At 41.7% G+C, this 12,523-nt stretch overlaps 2 protein-coding genes across 6 annotated transcripts in view; both read left to right on the top strand.

Moving 5' to 3' along the window:
* Positions 1-918: 918 nt before the first annotated feature.
* Positions 919-12,523, top strand: part of OR1D3 (olfactory receptor family 1 subfamily D member 3) — a 56,412-nt gene continuing 44,807 nt past the window's right edge. The window contains exons 1-3 of one of the 5 annotated variants that reach the window (XM_070225737.1): positions 933-1,216; positions 1,987-2,141; positions 3,216-3,399. The gene's annotated coding sequence lies outside the window, so the exon portion shown is untranslated. Of the gene's footprint in view, positions 1,217-1,986; positions 2,142-3,215; positions 3,400-12,523 lie in introns of all 5 variants that reach the window. The other 4 variants (XR_011422717.1, XM_070225738.1, XR_011422715.1 and 1 more) reach the window with 4 other exon arrangements.
* On the top strand, positions 3,454-4,386 carry OR2O2 (olfactory receptor family 2 subfamily O member 2). The gene is given in 1 exon segment (NM_001391637.1): positions 3,454-4,386. A coding segment is annotated over 1 exon segment (933 nt).

Raw genomic sequence — 12,523 nt, 5'->3', positions numbered from 1 at the left:
AGGAAGTCATGCCTCTTATCTACAATAAACTGCTTAGGAAGCCATTCTGCTCTAAGTCAGACTTGTAGGAAGTCAGAGTGCTGTCTTTAGTAACCATCTAGGCAATCTAGGAAGCTAAACAATAACTTCTGTAACACTAGGTCCAAAATTACCCCAAATTAACAATTTGGGTTAATAATTGACCACTTCCCTAATTTTCTTCCTCACTTCCAATTTAGGATCAACCAGAGAAAGCCAAATATGTACCCCTAACCAATAACCCCACTTTTAGTTAGCCCACCTCCACCTTCCCCACACCAACAGCCTCCAATCAGGGCACACCTGAAGCTTCCCTTTCATCCACTCCAAAGTTTTCCCACTCCTCTGCTGCCTTTGAGTCTCTGCCAAAATGCAAGTGACATGGCTAACTCCCTTGGTATAGCAAGCTCTGAATAAACAGCCTTTGCTTTTCTCATTTGGCTGGTCTTCATTTATTTCCACAGTACTCAATAATTATTTGTTGAATGAACAATGAATAGCCATTGATTGATTGAGTACATAAAAGTATAAGACATCAACTGAGTACAGGGTTCACACAGTAACTGAGGGCTCCACTTCCTGTCATCCATGACAAAACTCACAGAGTGCAGCTAGATATTCATGCTGACACTCAATGGTGATCATGTTCTCTCCCAGTCCCATAGGTGAGATAAGGGTGAAGACCCCTGAGGGAAGTGTGGGTGGCTATGTCAGAGGATGTCCCATGGTGCCTTCTTCCTTTGTTTAGGTGGGAATCTGGGATCTTTTTCAGAGCCAGGGCGATGGGGAATGAACTTTGTTCTGAAACCAATTCATTAATTTTGGCTTCCTCCTTGGACTGTGTTGTTTCTGTCTTGTGTGATGTCACAATAAGAATTCAAGAATTTCTCCTAATACAGAAGTGTGGAACTTCTGTCTATTCCCTGGGCTCATTATGAGCTGGGTTGGATGTCCCGAGACATCACTCTGAAACTAGAGGTATAAACATGGGACATGATCTCATCACCAATTTTGTGAGAAGTAGAAGAACATCCTGGGTGGTTGGTTCTATAAATTTTTATTTGGATCCATGGAAGTAGAGTGTGTGTAAGAGCCTTTCCCAAACCACCGCTTGCTCACAGATTACCAGGAGGATTAGATCTTTGCATGCTTCTAGGCTCTGACCTGCTCTGCTGAGAACCACACAATGGAGTGGCAGGTGAACTATGGGGAGCTAACTGGGGATGGCAGGTGCTGAAGCAGGTGAGGGAAGACCTGACAGATGAGGAACAAAAGGTGACAGGGAAGTGAAAGAATTGGTCTGACTTCAGGCTTCAGTACAGAGAGGGTCAGGCTGGATGTGGAGATAGCTCCTTGCTGTCAAGTAACAAAGGTTGTCAGTGTTGGAGATCAGGAAGACGGTAATCCTAGTTTTCTAGTGCAACATTGCTCTCATTGTTCATTGGTTCTCCAGTCTCTGAACTGAGTTTCAAAGTTGGCAGGCAGACCTGTTGGGCCCTGGCCACACATATTCCCACGTCACTCTGGTGTCCATGGCGGAGTTCCATTCCTGCCTGTCCTGATCTTGGAATCCACCTCCCTGAGCTGTGCTCTGGCTCCCTTTGCTGGTGTGTCTCTGTAACTCGCTATGTCTAGGACTCCCCTATCTGCTGCTATGATCTTCTTCTCACTCCAGACAGCTTTCTCACCACTTCCAAGATGAGAATGGAGTTATGCACACAGTTTGCCCTAGACCAGTGTGTATGAACCTATTTCTCCATGAGAATCACCTGGGAAGTTTTTAAAACACCATATATGACGTGGCCTCTTCTAGACCCAGTGACCCAGGACCCCAGAGTGTCATACCAAGGCAGCTTCACTTTTTAAAACATCTCCCCAGATGTCCCAGCGACATAAGTATGACTGAGAACTTCAGTCAGGATCACAGGACCTCAGGAATATCGCTCTTGCTTCCTTCTTTCCATGCAGAATTATTCTCCTATCACAACCTCTTTCAGTAGTCTGTCTCCGACAATCTTTCCCGTTTGTATTAGGAGAAATTCTTGAATTCTTATTGTGACATCACACAAGACAGAAACAACACAGTCCAACAAGGCACACACTGGAGGCCCACCATTTGTGGGGTGAGTACTGGCCTTTCCTTCCCTTGTAAGGTCAGTGAATGTCTTAGAACATTCAGTGGTTCTAACCAATTTAGTGCCCACCTAGGTTAGGCACTATGTGAGGTGACTGATTTCCAGCCAGGAGATGAGCATGTCCCCAGTCTCTGCCCTCATACATCTCACAGTCCAAGTAGCAGTGTGGGGTGGATGATTGGCATATATCCAGAGAGGTATTTCTGAGGTTCTCATGATGCATTTGTCACAACATTTAGCTCTGTTGCAGTGCCTGCCTGTGTTGGGGAAATATATTAAAAACAAAATCTCCTCCCAACACAGAAAACCTTTCCAAAAGGCAGACAAGAAAGAAAACAGTCTTACTTTTGATAAGCGTTAAACCAGAAAGTGGTGTGCATCACAGGTAACCTGCTAAGAAATTGCAAAGACAGAAGGAGTCTCAACCTATTGTATAGCCAAGTGGTGACAACCCATTACGTACATGCTCTCAAGATAAACAACAACTTGTCCTCAAGTAAGAGGGCTTTGTCACACATAGTTCATCTTAGATTCACCTAGAAATTGAGGTTATCCTTGTGTTCATTAACTGGCTTTATCCAAAGGAGAAACAACTTCTCACATATTATGACAAGAGGTAGTTTTGCAACTTGTACGAGGTGCCTGTTGAAGTTAGGCCACTACCCTCCACAGAACCTAGAGATGGGGCATCATCTTCCTTGATGATCACACTTCACCGAGATGGGTCCCAGGTCCCTGGGAATGACATTCCTGGCTCAGAAAGCTGGCAAGAATCTTATTTCACTTTTTAAAAGTTTACGTACATTTCAGAGACAAGGAACTCACAAATTTTCTAAAGTAAATGCTCTAACAAAAAGGGAGGGGGAGGGAAAATTAAGCCTCTTATTTCTACTCTATATTTGTCTTTACACCTGTCACCCTCTTTCCCTTCTTATTCCCTTTCTTGTCCCCAGTAGTCACTTCCCCTCCTAAATCTGTGTCCCCATTGCCTACCTCTACGACTATTCACCTGCCACTTAAAATCTCCTCTCTCCCTTGCTTTCTTTGACTCTCCTCCTCTAGGGGCCTGCTCCCTTATCTTTCACAAGAAGTAAGGGTCAAATCTTGCTTGGTAACCACTGAGAGCAGCTGAGAGAAAATGGACTTTCACTGCAGGAAGAAAGGATGGGGCTGTGTCACAGTGCTGGACTCTGTCCTTCAGAAGAAACAAGAGATGGTGATTTTCCTTGTATGATGGACATGCCAGGTAGGTGGTTTTGTTTATTTGTTTGCTTGTTTGTCTGTTCTCAAGGTCAGAGTGATGGAGCTCTGGAACCACACCTCCCTATCGGACTTCCTCCTTTTGGGCCCGTTTAGCCATTCACCATATGACTTCTTCCTTTTCTCTCTTGTGCTTCTGGCCTCCACTGTTGCCTTGGCCAGCAACATCCTCTTCCTCCTGCTCATTCAGGCCGACAGACGCCTGCACACCTCCATGTACTTTTTTCTCAGCCAGCTCTCCATCATGGACCTGACCATGACGGCCACAGTGGTGCCCAAGATGGCAGCCAACTTTCTCTCTGGCCGTAAGTTCATCTCTCGGGGCAGTTGTGCGGCTCAGGTCTTCCTAGTGGTCATGGCGGGAGGAGCGGAGTGCTTCCTCTTGGCGGTCATGGCCTACGACCGTTATGTGGCGATTTGCCACCCGCTGCGGTACCCTGTGCTCATGAACTGGAAGGCCTGCTCTCTCCTGGCCTTGGCCTCCTGGATGGGTGGGGTGGCCGACAGCGTGATCGACGTGAGCGTGGTCTTCAGCTTCCCATACTGCGGCTCTCTCCAGGTGGACCATTTCTTCTGTGAGGTCCCTGCTCTGCTGCGTCTTTCTTGTGCCGACACCTCGCTCTTTGAGGACCTCGTCTATGCTTGCTGCGTGGTCATGCTGCTGCTACCCCTTGGGGTCATTGTGGCTTCCTATGCCTGGGTTCTTGCAGCTGTGATTAGAATGCCCTCCACCGAAGGGAAACACAAGGCTCTGACCACTTGCTCCTCCCACCTGGGTGTGGTGGGTCTCTACTATGGGGGAGCAGTGCTTAGCTACCTGCAGCGGGCTTCTGCTAGAACTCCAGCAGGAGACCGAACTACCTCCATCTTCTACACCATCGTCACCCCAATGCTCAACCCACTCATTTACAGCCTGAGGAACAGGGATGTAGCGAGGGCCCTGAGGAAGGTGCTGGGGAGATGGAGAGTGTAGGCATGCCCACCCTTCTGGCACTTCCTCTCTTGGTCTACCCCTTCCTCTGCAAACTCAGGCTGTCATGCAACTCATCTTCCTCCTCAGTAGTCGTTAGTCTCCTCTGGCTGGTTGGGACAAGGCTGTAAGCTGAGCATCATGAAAACATTTGGATGGAAGATGTCAGGGTTACAGATGATACCTGCTCAGTTTCACAATGAACCTTTCCACCATTGAGCACAATTTCCATGGAATGAAGGCCCACGGACACATCATTTACGTTCTCCCTAGGGTTAGGAGGAGCAGGCTTTCTTCTGAACTGAAAGTTAAAGTGAGTGAGGAGTGGGAACCAATTCAGAACTCATTTGGCACTGAAATGTGGTCCCCAGAGCTGGAGTCTGGCCTGTGGGAGCTGTGTGACCTTGGGCAAGGTTACTTCTCTCTCTGGGCTACTCTTCATTCATGTACCATCACAGCTAGCAGTAATGAAGTCCAACATTTCCTGGCATTAATTACTTACTGTAACACAAACTCCATTCCCATATATCTTATGTTATTAAGCAATGTAAAAAAATTTGTGCGTTCTCACAATTGTACTTTACATATAAGTATTGATGTGGAAAATCTCAAAGAAAAACAGCCAGAACATTTTCATAGTCTTCTTGTAAGCATAACACCATGGAATGTACAGCTGTTACAAATATAGCACTCCACACAATCAAGGAATTTGGGGAGCAGATTGATTCTTTATCACTGACACCAAGCGTAGAATGGGAGTGAGGTGTAAGGAGAAGATCCAGGCAAAAACTGGCTTCTGTTGACATTTCCGTCTCAGGGGCTCTGGAGGGATTTGGAAAATAAATCTTTTTCTTAATTTTTTTTTTTTTATTGTGGTAACAGTGGTTTATAACATTATATACATCTCATGTGTACATCATTATATATTTCATTTTCTGTGTAGATTATATTATGTTCATCACCCAAAGACTAATTACAATCCATCACCACACACATGTGCCTAAATACCCCCTTCGCCCTCCTCCCTCCCCCCTTCCCCTCTGGTAACCTCCAATCCAATCTCTGTTTTTATGTGTTTGTTTGTTGTTGTTTTTATTGTCTACTTTTGAGTGAGATCACAAGGTATTTGACTTTCTCCCTCTGACTTAATACTTAGCATAATGCTGTCAAGGGCCATCCATGTTGTCACAAATGGCCGATTTCATCATTTCTTGTGGCTGAGTAGTATTCCATTGTGTATATATACCACATCTTCTTTATCCATTCGTCCCTTGATGGGCACTTAGGTTGCTTCCAAGGCTTGGCTATTGTGAATAATGCTGCAATGAACATAGAGGTGCATGTATCTTTATCCATGTCTTCAACAAAGATCTACTTAAATGAGCTAGACCAAAAATCTCCCCTCAATCATTCAGTCACACTGCTCCCATAGATCTGCATTCATTTCCTGAGAGCTCGTAGGGTGTGTGACATTTGTGACAACATGGAAGGACCCTGAGGATATTATGCTAAGCTAAATAAGTCAGAGGGAGAAAGTCAAATAGTGTATGAACTCACTCATAAATAGAAGATAAAAGCAACAAGAAACTAACACATGGAGACACAGATGGGATTGGTGGTTACCAGAGGGGAAGAGGAAAAGGAGGAGGGCCCAAATGTTGGCTAGGCAGCTGTGTATGGTGACAGACTGTAGTCTTTGGGTGGTGAACATGATGTAATCTACACAGAAATCGAAATATAATGATTCACACCCAAAATTTATATAATGTTATAAAGCAATGTTACTGCAATTAAAAAGAAAGAAATTTCTGTTGCTACTGTAAATGAGGATTCTTTTTTAAAGCTATAATTTCTAACTTATTATTATTTAAGGTTTGATATTTTAATATTCATTTGTGTCCAACGAACTTGCTGAAATCTCTTAGGTAATCTAGAGATTCCCTTGAATTTTCTTTAAAGACAACTCAGTGAATTCTATCCACTTTGTTCTTTCTATCCAATTCTTATATGGCAAAATTTTCTCTAGTATTCCCTTAACAAATAGGGCAACACTTTCTTTGAGGAAGAGGACTCAGCACACTAAGCTCCCTCCTTCATGCAAATCTGTGTCCCCACCTTGTGAACAAAGGGGCATTATCATCCCAGACTCCAGCCCCCAGCCCTTAGGACCTTACTCCTGATGGTGTACCCCCACGCCACCATAGCATCTGCTCCTGCTTACAACCCTTCATTTAAGCTTTCTTTTTATTTCTCATATCTAGGTATTTCCATTTCTTTCTTTTATGTTTGGCTACATGTATTTTTTGCTTTACTTTTATAGTATTTAGAAAGTCTATGTATGTTAATAAGGATGTGACCTGTTGACAACCATTTAGTCGGGAATGTTGCCAAGAGCCCACCTCTTAATCTTACACTTCCTTACCAAACGAGTTAACCATATAGTATCTGAGCCCTCTAGTTTCACAGAACCCTCTCAATTGTGAGATATTATGATTCTGTGTCAATATAGGGAAAGGCATTTAAAGAGAGAAAACCAAATTCATTTAGGTGCAAAGATGAAAAAGCATGTCATATTTATGAGACAGATAATTTTACTTTCTTCCCCTTTGCCTGGTAAACAATTCCCACCTGTACTATAGGATACACTGAGAATTGGTGGTTGAAAAAAATAAGTAAATTACTTAGGCTATCCTGGACTACAGTAACAAATACATGACAAAATGTGTAATGGTTTAAAAAGAATAAAAGTTTATTTCTCCTCTATATAACTGTCTTAGTGTGTCTTCTTGGTGCATGGCAGCTCTCCTGGATATGAAAAACTTGGGACACAGGCTCATTCCACCATGTGAGTCCACCATCCCATTCAGGCTCCCACCCATTTATATTCAGCTCACAGTAGGGGAGAGTGTGTAGGAAGACCAGAACTGGAACATGGATGACAATACCTTAGTGCAAAGGAGGTTGAGACATGTAGTTGAGCTGAGTGCCCAAGAAGAGAGCATATGGATTTAGGTGAATAGCTAGTAGTCTCTGCTACAATTAGTATACCCCATGCTCAATCAAAGATGAGGGAACCAGTAGTCAAGTAATTCAGGGAGCATTACAATACTTCAGGTAGAAAATATGATAGTGGTCAAAACTAAAGAACTGAAACAATAGGTAGAAAAGTTATGTACAAATTATTTTAAGTGAAGAATCAACAAGATCAGGGGCCGGCCCCATGGCCAAGTGGTTAAGTTCGCGTGTTCCACTTCTGCAGCCCAGGGTTTCAACAATTCGGATCCTGGGCACTGACATGGCACCGCTCATCAAGCCATGGTGAAGCAGCATCCCACATAGCACAACCAGAGGCACTGACAACTAGAACATACAACTATGTACTGGAGAGCTTTGGAGAGAAGGAGAAAAGAAGATTGGCAACAGATGTTAGTGCAGGTGCCAATCTTTAGAAAAAGAAAAAAAAGAATCAACAACATCAGATGTTGAGGTGAGGAATAAACTGGGTGAGCGTGTCTGTGAGCACCCCACGTAGGGGGAACCCATAATATAAACCTGGATATAGTTTAAAAACTATTGACTGTAAAATTATTGGTGCATAAAGTGAACAATATTCTACAATAATCTCTCTGGAAGAGATAAAAAGAAGATATGGTTCTCCTCCTCAAAAAAGCTTGCAATCTACTTAGACTGGACATGCAGAGTATGGGGTTTTGTCAGACATGTCAGCCAGGTGACTGAATGTGGAAATATGAAACAAGAGATCAGGCCTACAGATACAGACCTGAGAGTCCATTAAGCAGCAGTTGAAGCCATGGTGGAGTTGAATGGGTCACCAAAGGAAATAATAAAAAAGGGTAAGGGAAGGTCAAAGAGAAAAGTATTATGATTACATATATTTAATGGTTTGGAATAGAGTCGAAACTTATCAAAAGTGAATATCTGAGGCCAGCATGGGGGCATAGTGGTTGAGTTCGTGCACTCCACTTAGGCGACCCAGGGTTTGCAGGTTTGGATCCCAGGCATGCACCTAGCACCACTTGTCAAGCCGTGCTGTGGTGGCATGCCACACAAAACAGAGGAAGATTGGCACAGATGTTAGCTCAGGGACAATCTTCCTCCAGCAAAAAAAGGAAGATTGGCAATAGAAGTTAGCTCAGGGACAATCTTCCTCAAGCAAAAAAAGGAAGATTAGCAATAGAAGTTAGCTCAGGGACAATCTTCTGCACAAAAAAAAAAAAAAAAGAAAGAAAAATTCTTTTAAAGTGAATATCTACTTTAAAAATGGGATACCCGGGACATAAATTCACTGATCTTGTTTTCTTACAACCTAACGTCAGTGGTCTTTGTGATTTACAATCACCTGATGCCAGTATAGACACTTGTTAACTCCTGGGCTCGGGGCTCATTCTGAGCTTGGTCAGTGGAACAATTTCTAATTATGCAGAGTGCTCCTTGCACTGAACATCTTTTGTACTGGAAGGTTTTTTCAAAGACCCCAAAATACTATCCTCTCCTTTTCATGTGTAATAAAATTAGTGTGATTTAGGATTCTCCATTAAGTTGTAAGGTCCTGGAGAGCAGAGACTTGTGTCATGTACAAGTAAACGGATGAATAAACTGTATTGTTCACGTGTTTAAGATTTTTCCATGAGGCTTAACAAAGTTTCTATAACATTGAATATGAACCTTAGTTATACGTTAAATGAGTAAACAGTAGAAGTTTGGGTGATGGTACTGGGGTTGGGGAGGAGGGACACCTCTGACTCAAGATTACTCACTTCTTACATATGATTGTCCAGGGCTAATTGTCAACTAGTCACACTGACCAACAGGGATTTTCCCCCCATGTATTGGCTATCTCTGGATTTAGTAAATTCAGCTATAGACACAGCCACCACAGGAGTCAAAAGTGGTGGTTAAGGAAGATCATTACATCCAGCTCTTCACTAATAATTCTGAATTTCTCTCTCTCCTTTCCTGACGAAGTGTCCGTGAAAGAAAACAGCCAGTCCTCTAACTTGGATTTCATCCTTCTGGGAGTTAGCAGTCATCAGGAACAGGAAGATTTCTTCTTCATCCTTTTCCTGTTCATTTACCCCATCACATTGATTGGAAACCTGCTCACCATTTTGGCCATTCACTCTGACATTCGTCTTCACAACCCCATGTATTTTCTCCTTGCCAACCACTCCTTTGTTGACATCTTCTTCTCCTCTGTAACCATTCCTAAGATGCTGGCCAACCATCTCTTGGACACCAAGATCAGGGGCTTCCCCCCAGGTAATCTGCTACATAGACATCTGCAATGTCTGTTTCTTTTGCTGGCAGACATGACAGTTCTTATTGGCATTTTGTGCTCCAGGGAGCGCAAGGGAAATGTCTGGATTCAGCCCATTTCTGCATTGCTGCAATACCCCAAGTCCACTCACTTAATGGATCCAGGTGGCCCCCTCAAGTGAGCACATGGGGATGTTTTCTTGCAATTTCAACCACCTTCCAACCTGGAAAGGAGTTCTTCTGATGGGCATCAACATGTCCTATTTTAATGCACCCCTCAGATTCCCATGGTGATTTCGATAGGGCTGTGCCCCATATGGGCATCCCCTTAGTAGGCTATGTTTCCACTGTCTTGCTGCCTGACCGTATGGCTAGGCCATTGGCCATTGCCCATGAATCAGTAAAAACCCAATTATAGGAGCTACCCCAAATATTTAGCCCTTAACCACATGAGGCTGTAGAACTCTTGAAATGTGCTAGTCCAACTTGAAATTTATAGTAATTGTAAAATACACTCTGGACTTTAAATATTCTAAAATATCTCAATACTATTATAAAATAATGATTGCATGTTGAAATGATGATATTTTGGAATATTGGATTAAATTAACATTATTATTTTAAAATTTTTCAGTTGTTTCTTTTTCCTTTTTTCCCCAGCCTTATTGTTCATCTTTTCAAAACATTAGCTCTTACTTTCGTTGGTCTTTTCTAATGGTTGTTTTTTGGGGTATAGGGGGCTTCTATTTCATTTAGTCCTACTCTAATCTTTTGTATTTCCTTCCTTCTGCTAAATTTGGGCTTAGTTTGTTCTCATTTTTTAGTTTCATGAGGTATAAAATTAGTTTACTATATGACATCTTTCATTTTCCTTTTTAATTGAGGTAACATTGGTTTCTGAAATTATATAAATTTCAGGTGTACATCCTTGTCTTTTGGTATCTGTGTAGATTACATAATGTTCATAGCCCAAAAACTAATTACAATCCATCACCATACACATGTGCCTACTCAACCCTTTTGCCCTCCTTCCTCCTACCTTCCCCTCTGGTAACCACCAATCCAGTCTCTGTCTCTGTGTTTGTTTGCTGTTCTTTTTATCTTCTAATTATGAGTGAGATCATATAGTATTTGACTTTCTCTCTCTGCTTTATTTTGCTTAGCATGATACCCTCAAGGTCCATCCATGTTGTCGCAAATGGCAAGATTTCATCTTTTTTATGGCTGAGTAGTACTACATTGTGTATATATACCATATCTTCTTTATCCATTCATCCCTTTATGGATACCTAGGTTGCCTCCAAGTCTAAGCTATTGTGAATAATGCTGCAATGAACACAGGGGTGCACATATCTTTATGCATTCATGTTTTCATGTACTTTCAATAAATACCCAGCAGTGGAATAGCTGGATATTATGGTAATTCTGCTCTTAATTTTTTTAGGAATCTCCATACTGTTTTCCATAGTGGCTGCACCAGTTTACATTCCCAGCAGCAGAGTATGAGAATTCCCTTTCTCCACCTCCTCTCCAACACTTGTTAATTCCTGTCTTATTAGATATATCCATTCGGACTGGCATGAGGTGATATCTCAGTGTAGTTTTGATTAGCATTTCCCTAATAATTAAGGATGTTGAACATCTTGTCATGTGTCTGTTGGCCATCTGTATATCTTCTTTAGAAAAATGTCTGTTCAGATCTTTTGCTCATTTTTTAATTGTGTTGTTAGTTTCTTTTGTTGTTAAGATGTATGATTTCTTTATATGTTTTGGATATTAACCCCTCATCAGATACATGCTTTGCAAATTTCATCTCCCAATTTTTAGGTTGTCTTTTCGTTTTGTTGATGGTTTCCTTTGCTGTGCAGAAGCTTTTTAGTTTGACATAGTCCCATTTGTTTATTCTTTGTGTTGTTTCCCTTGCCTAGTCAGACATAGGACTTGAAGATATGCTACTACGACCGACGTCAAAGAGTGTACTGCCTTTGTTCTCTTCTAGAATTTTAATGATTTTGGGTCTTACATTAAAGTCTTTAATCCATTTTGAGTTAATTGTTGGGTATGGTGTAAAATAATGGTCTAATTTCATTCTTTTGCATGTGGCTGTCCAGTTTTCCCAACACTATTTATTGCAGAGACTTTCCTTTCTCCATTGTATGTTCTTGGCTCCCTTGTCAAAATTTAGCTGTCCATAGATGTGTGGGGTATTTTCTGGGCTCTCAATACTGTTCCATTGATCTGTGTGTCTCTTTTTATGCCAGTACCATGCTGTTTTGGTTACTATGGCTTTGTAGTATATGTTGAAGTCAGGGAGTGTGATACTTCCAACTTTGTTCTTTTTTCTCAGGATTCCTTTGGCTATTCAGAGTCTTTTGTTGTTCCACATGTATTTTAGAATTCTTTGTTCTATTTCTGTGAAAAATGTTCTTGGAACTTTGATAGGGATTGCATTGAATTTGTAGATTGCTTTAGGAAGTATGGACATTTTAACTATGCTAATTCTTCCAATCCAAGAGCACAAAATATCTTTCCATTTCTTTGTGTCTTCTTGGATTTCTTTCAAGAATGTTTTATAGTTTTCAGTGTATGGATCTCTCACCTCTTTGGTTAAGTTTATTCTAGATATTTTATTCTTTTTGTTGCAATTGTAAATGGGATTGTATTCTTAATTTCCCTTGCTGCTACTTCGTTGTTAATGTATAAAAACACAACTGATTTTTGTATGTTGATTTGTACTCTGTAACTTTACCATATTCATTTATTATTTCTAAAAGTTTTTTGGTGGATTCTGTAGAATTTTCTATACATAAAATCATGACATCTGCAAATAGTGACAGTTTCACTTCTTCCTTTCAAATTTGGA

The sequence above is a fragment of the Equus caballus genome, chromosome 11 (assembly GCF_041296265.1).
Source record: "Equus caballus isolate H_3958 breed thoroughbred chromosome 11, TB-T2T, whole genome shotgun sequence".
Classification (NCBI taxonomy): Eukaryota; Metazoa; Chordata; class Mammalia; order Perissodactyla; family Equidae; genus Equus; species Equus caballus.
This window is presented reverse-complemented; position numbering and strand designations above follow the sequence as displayed.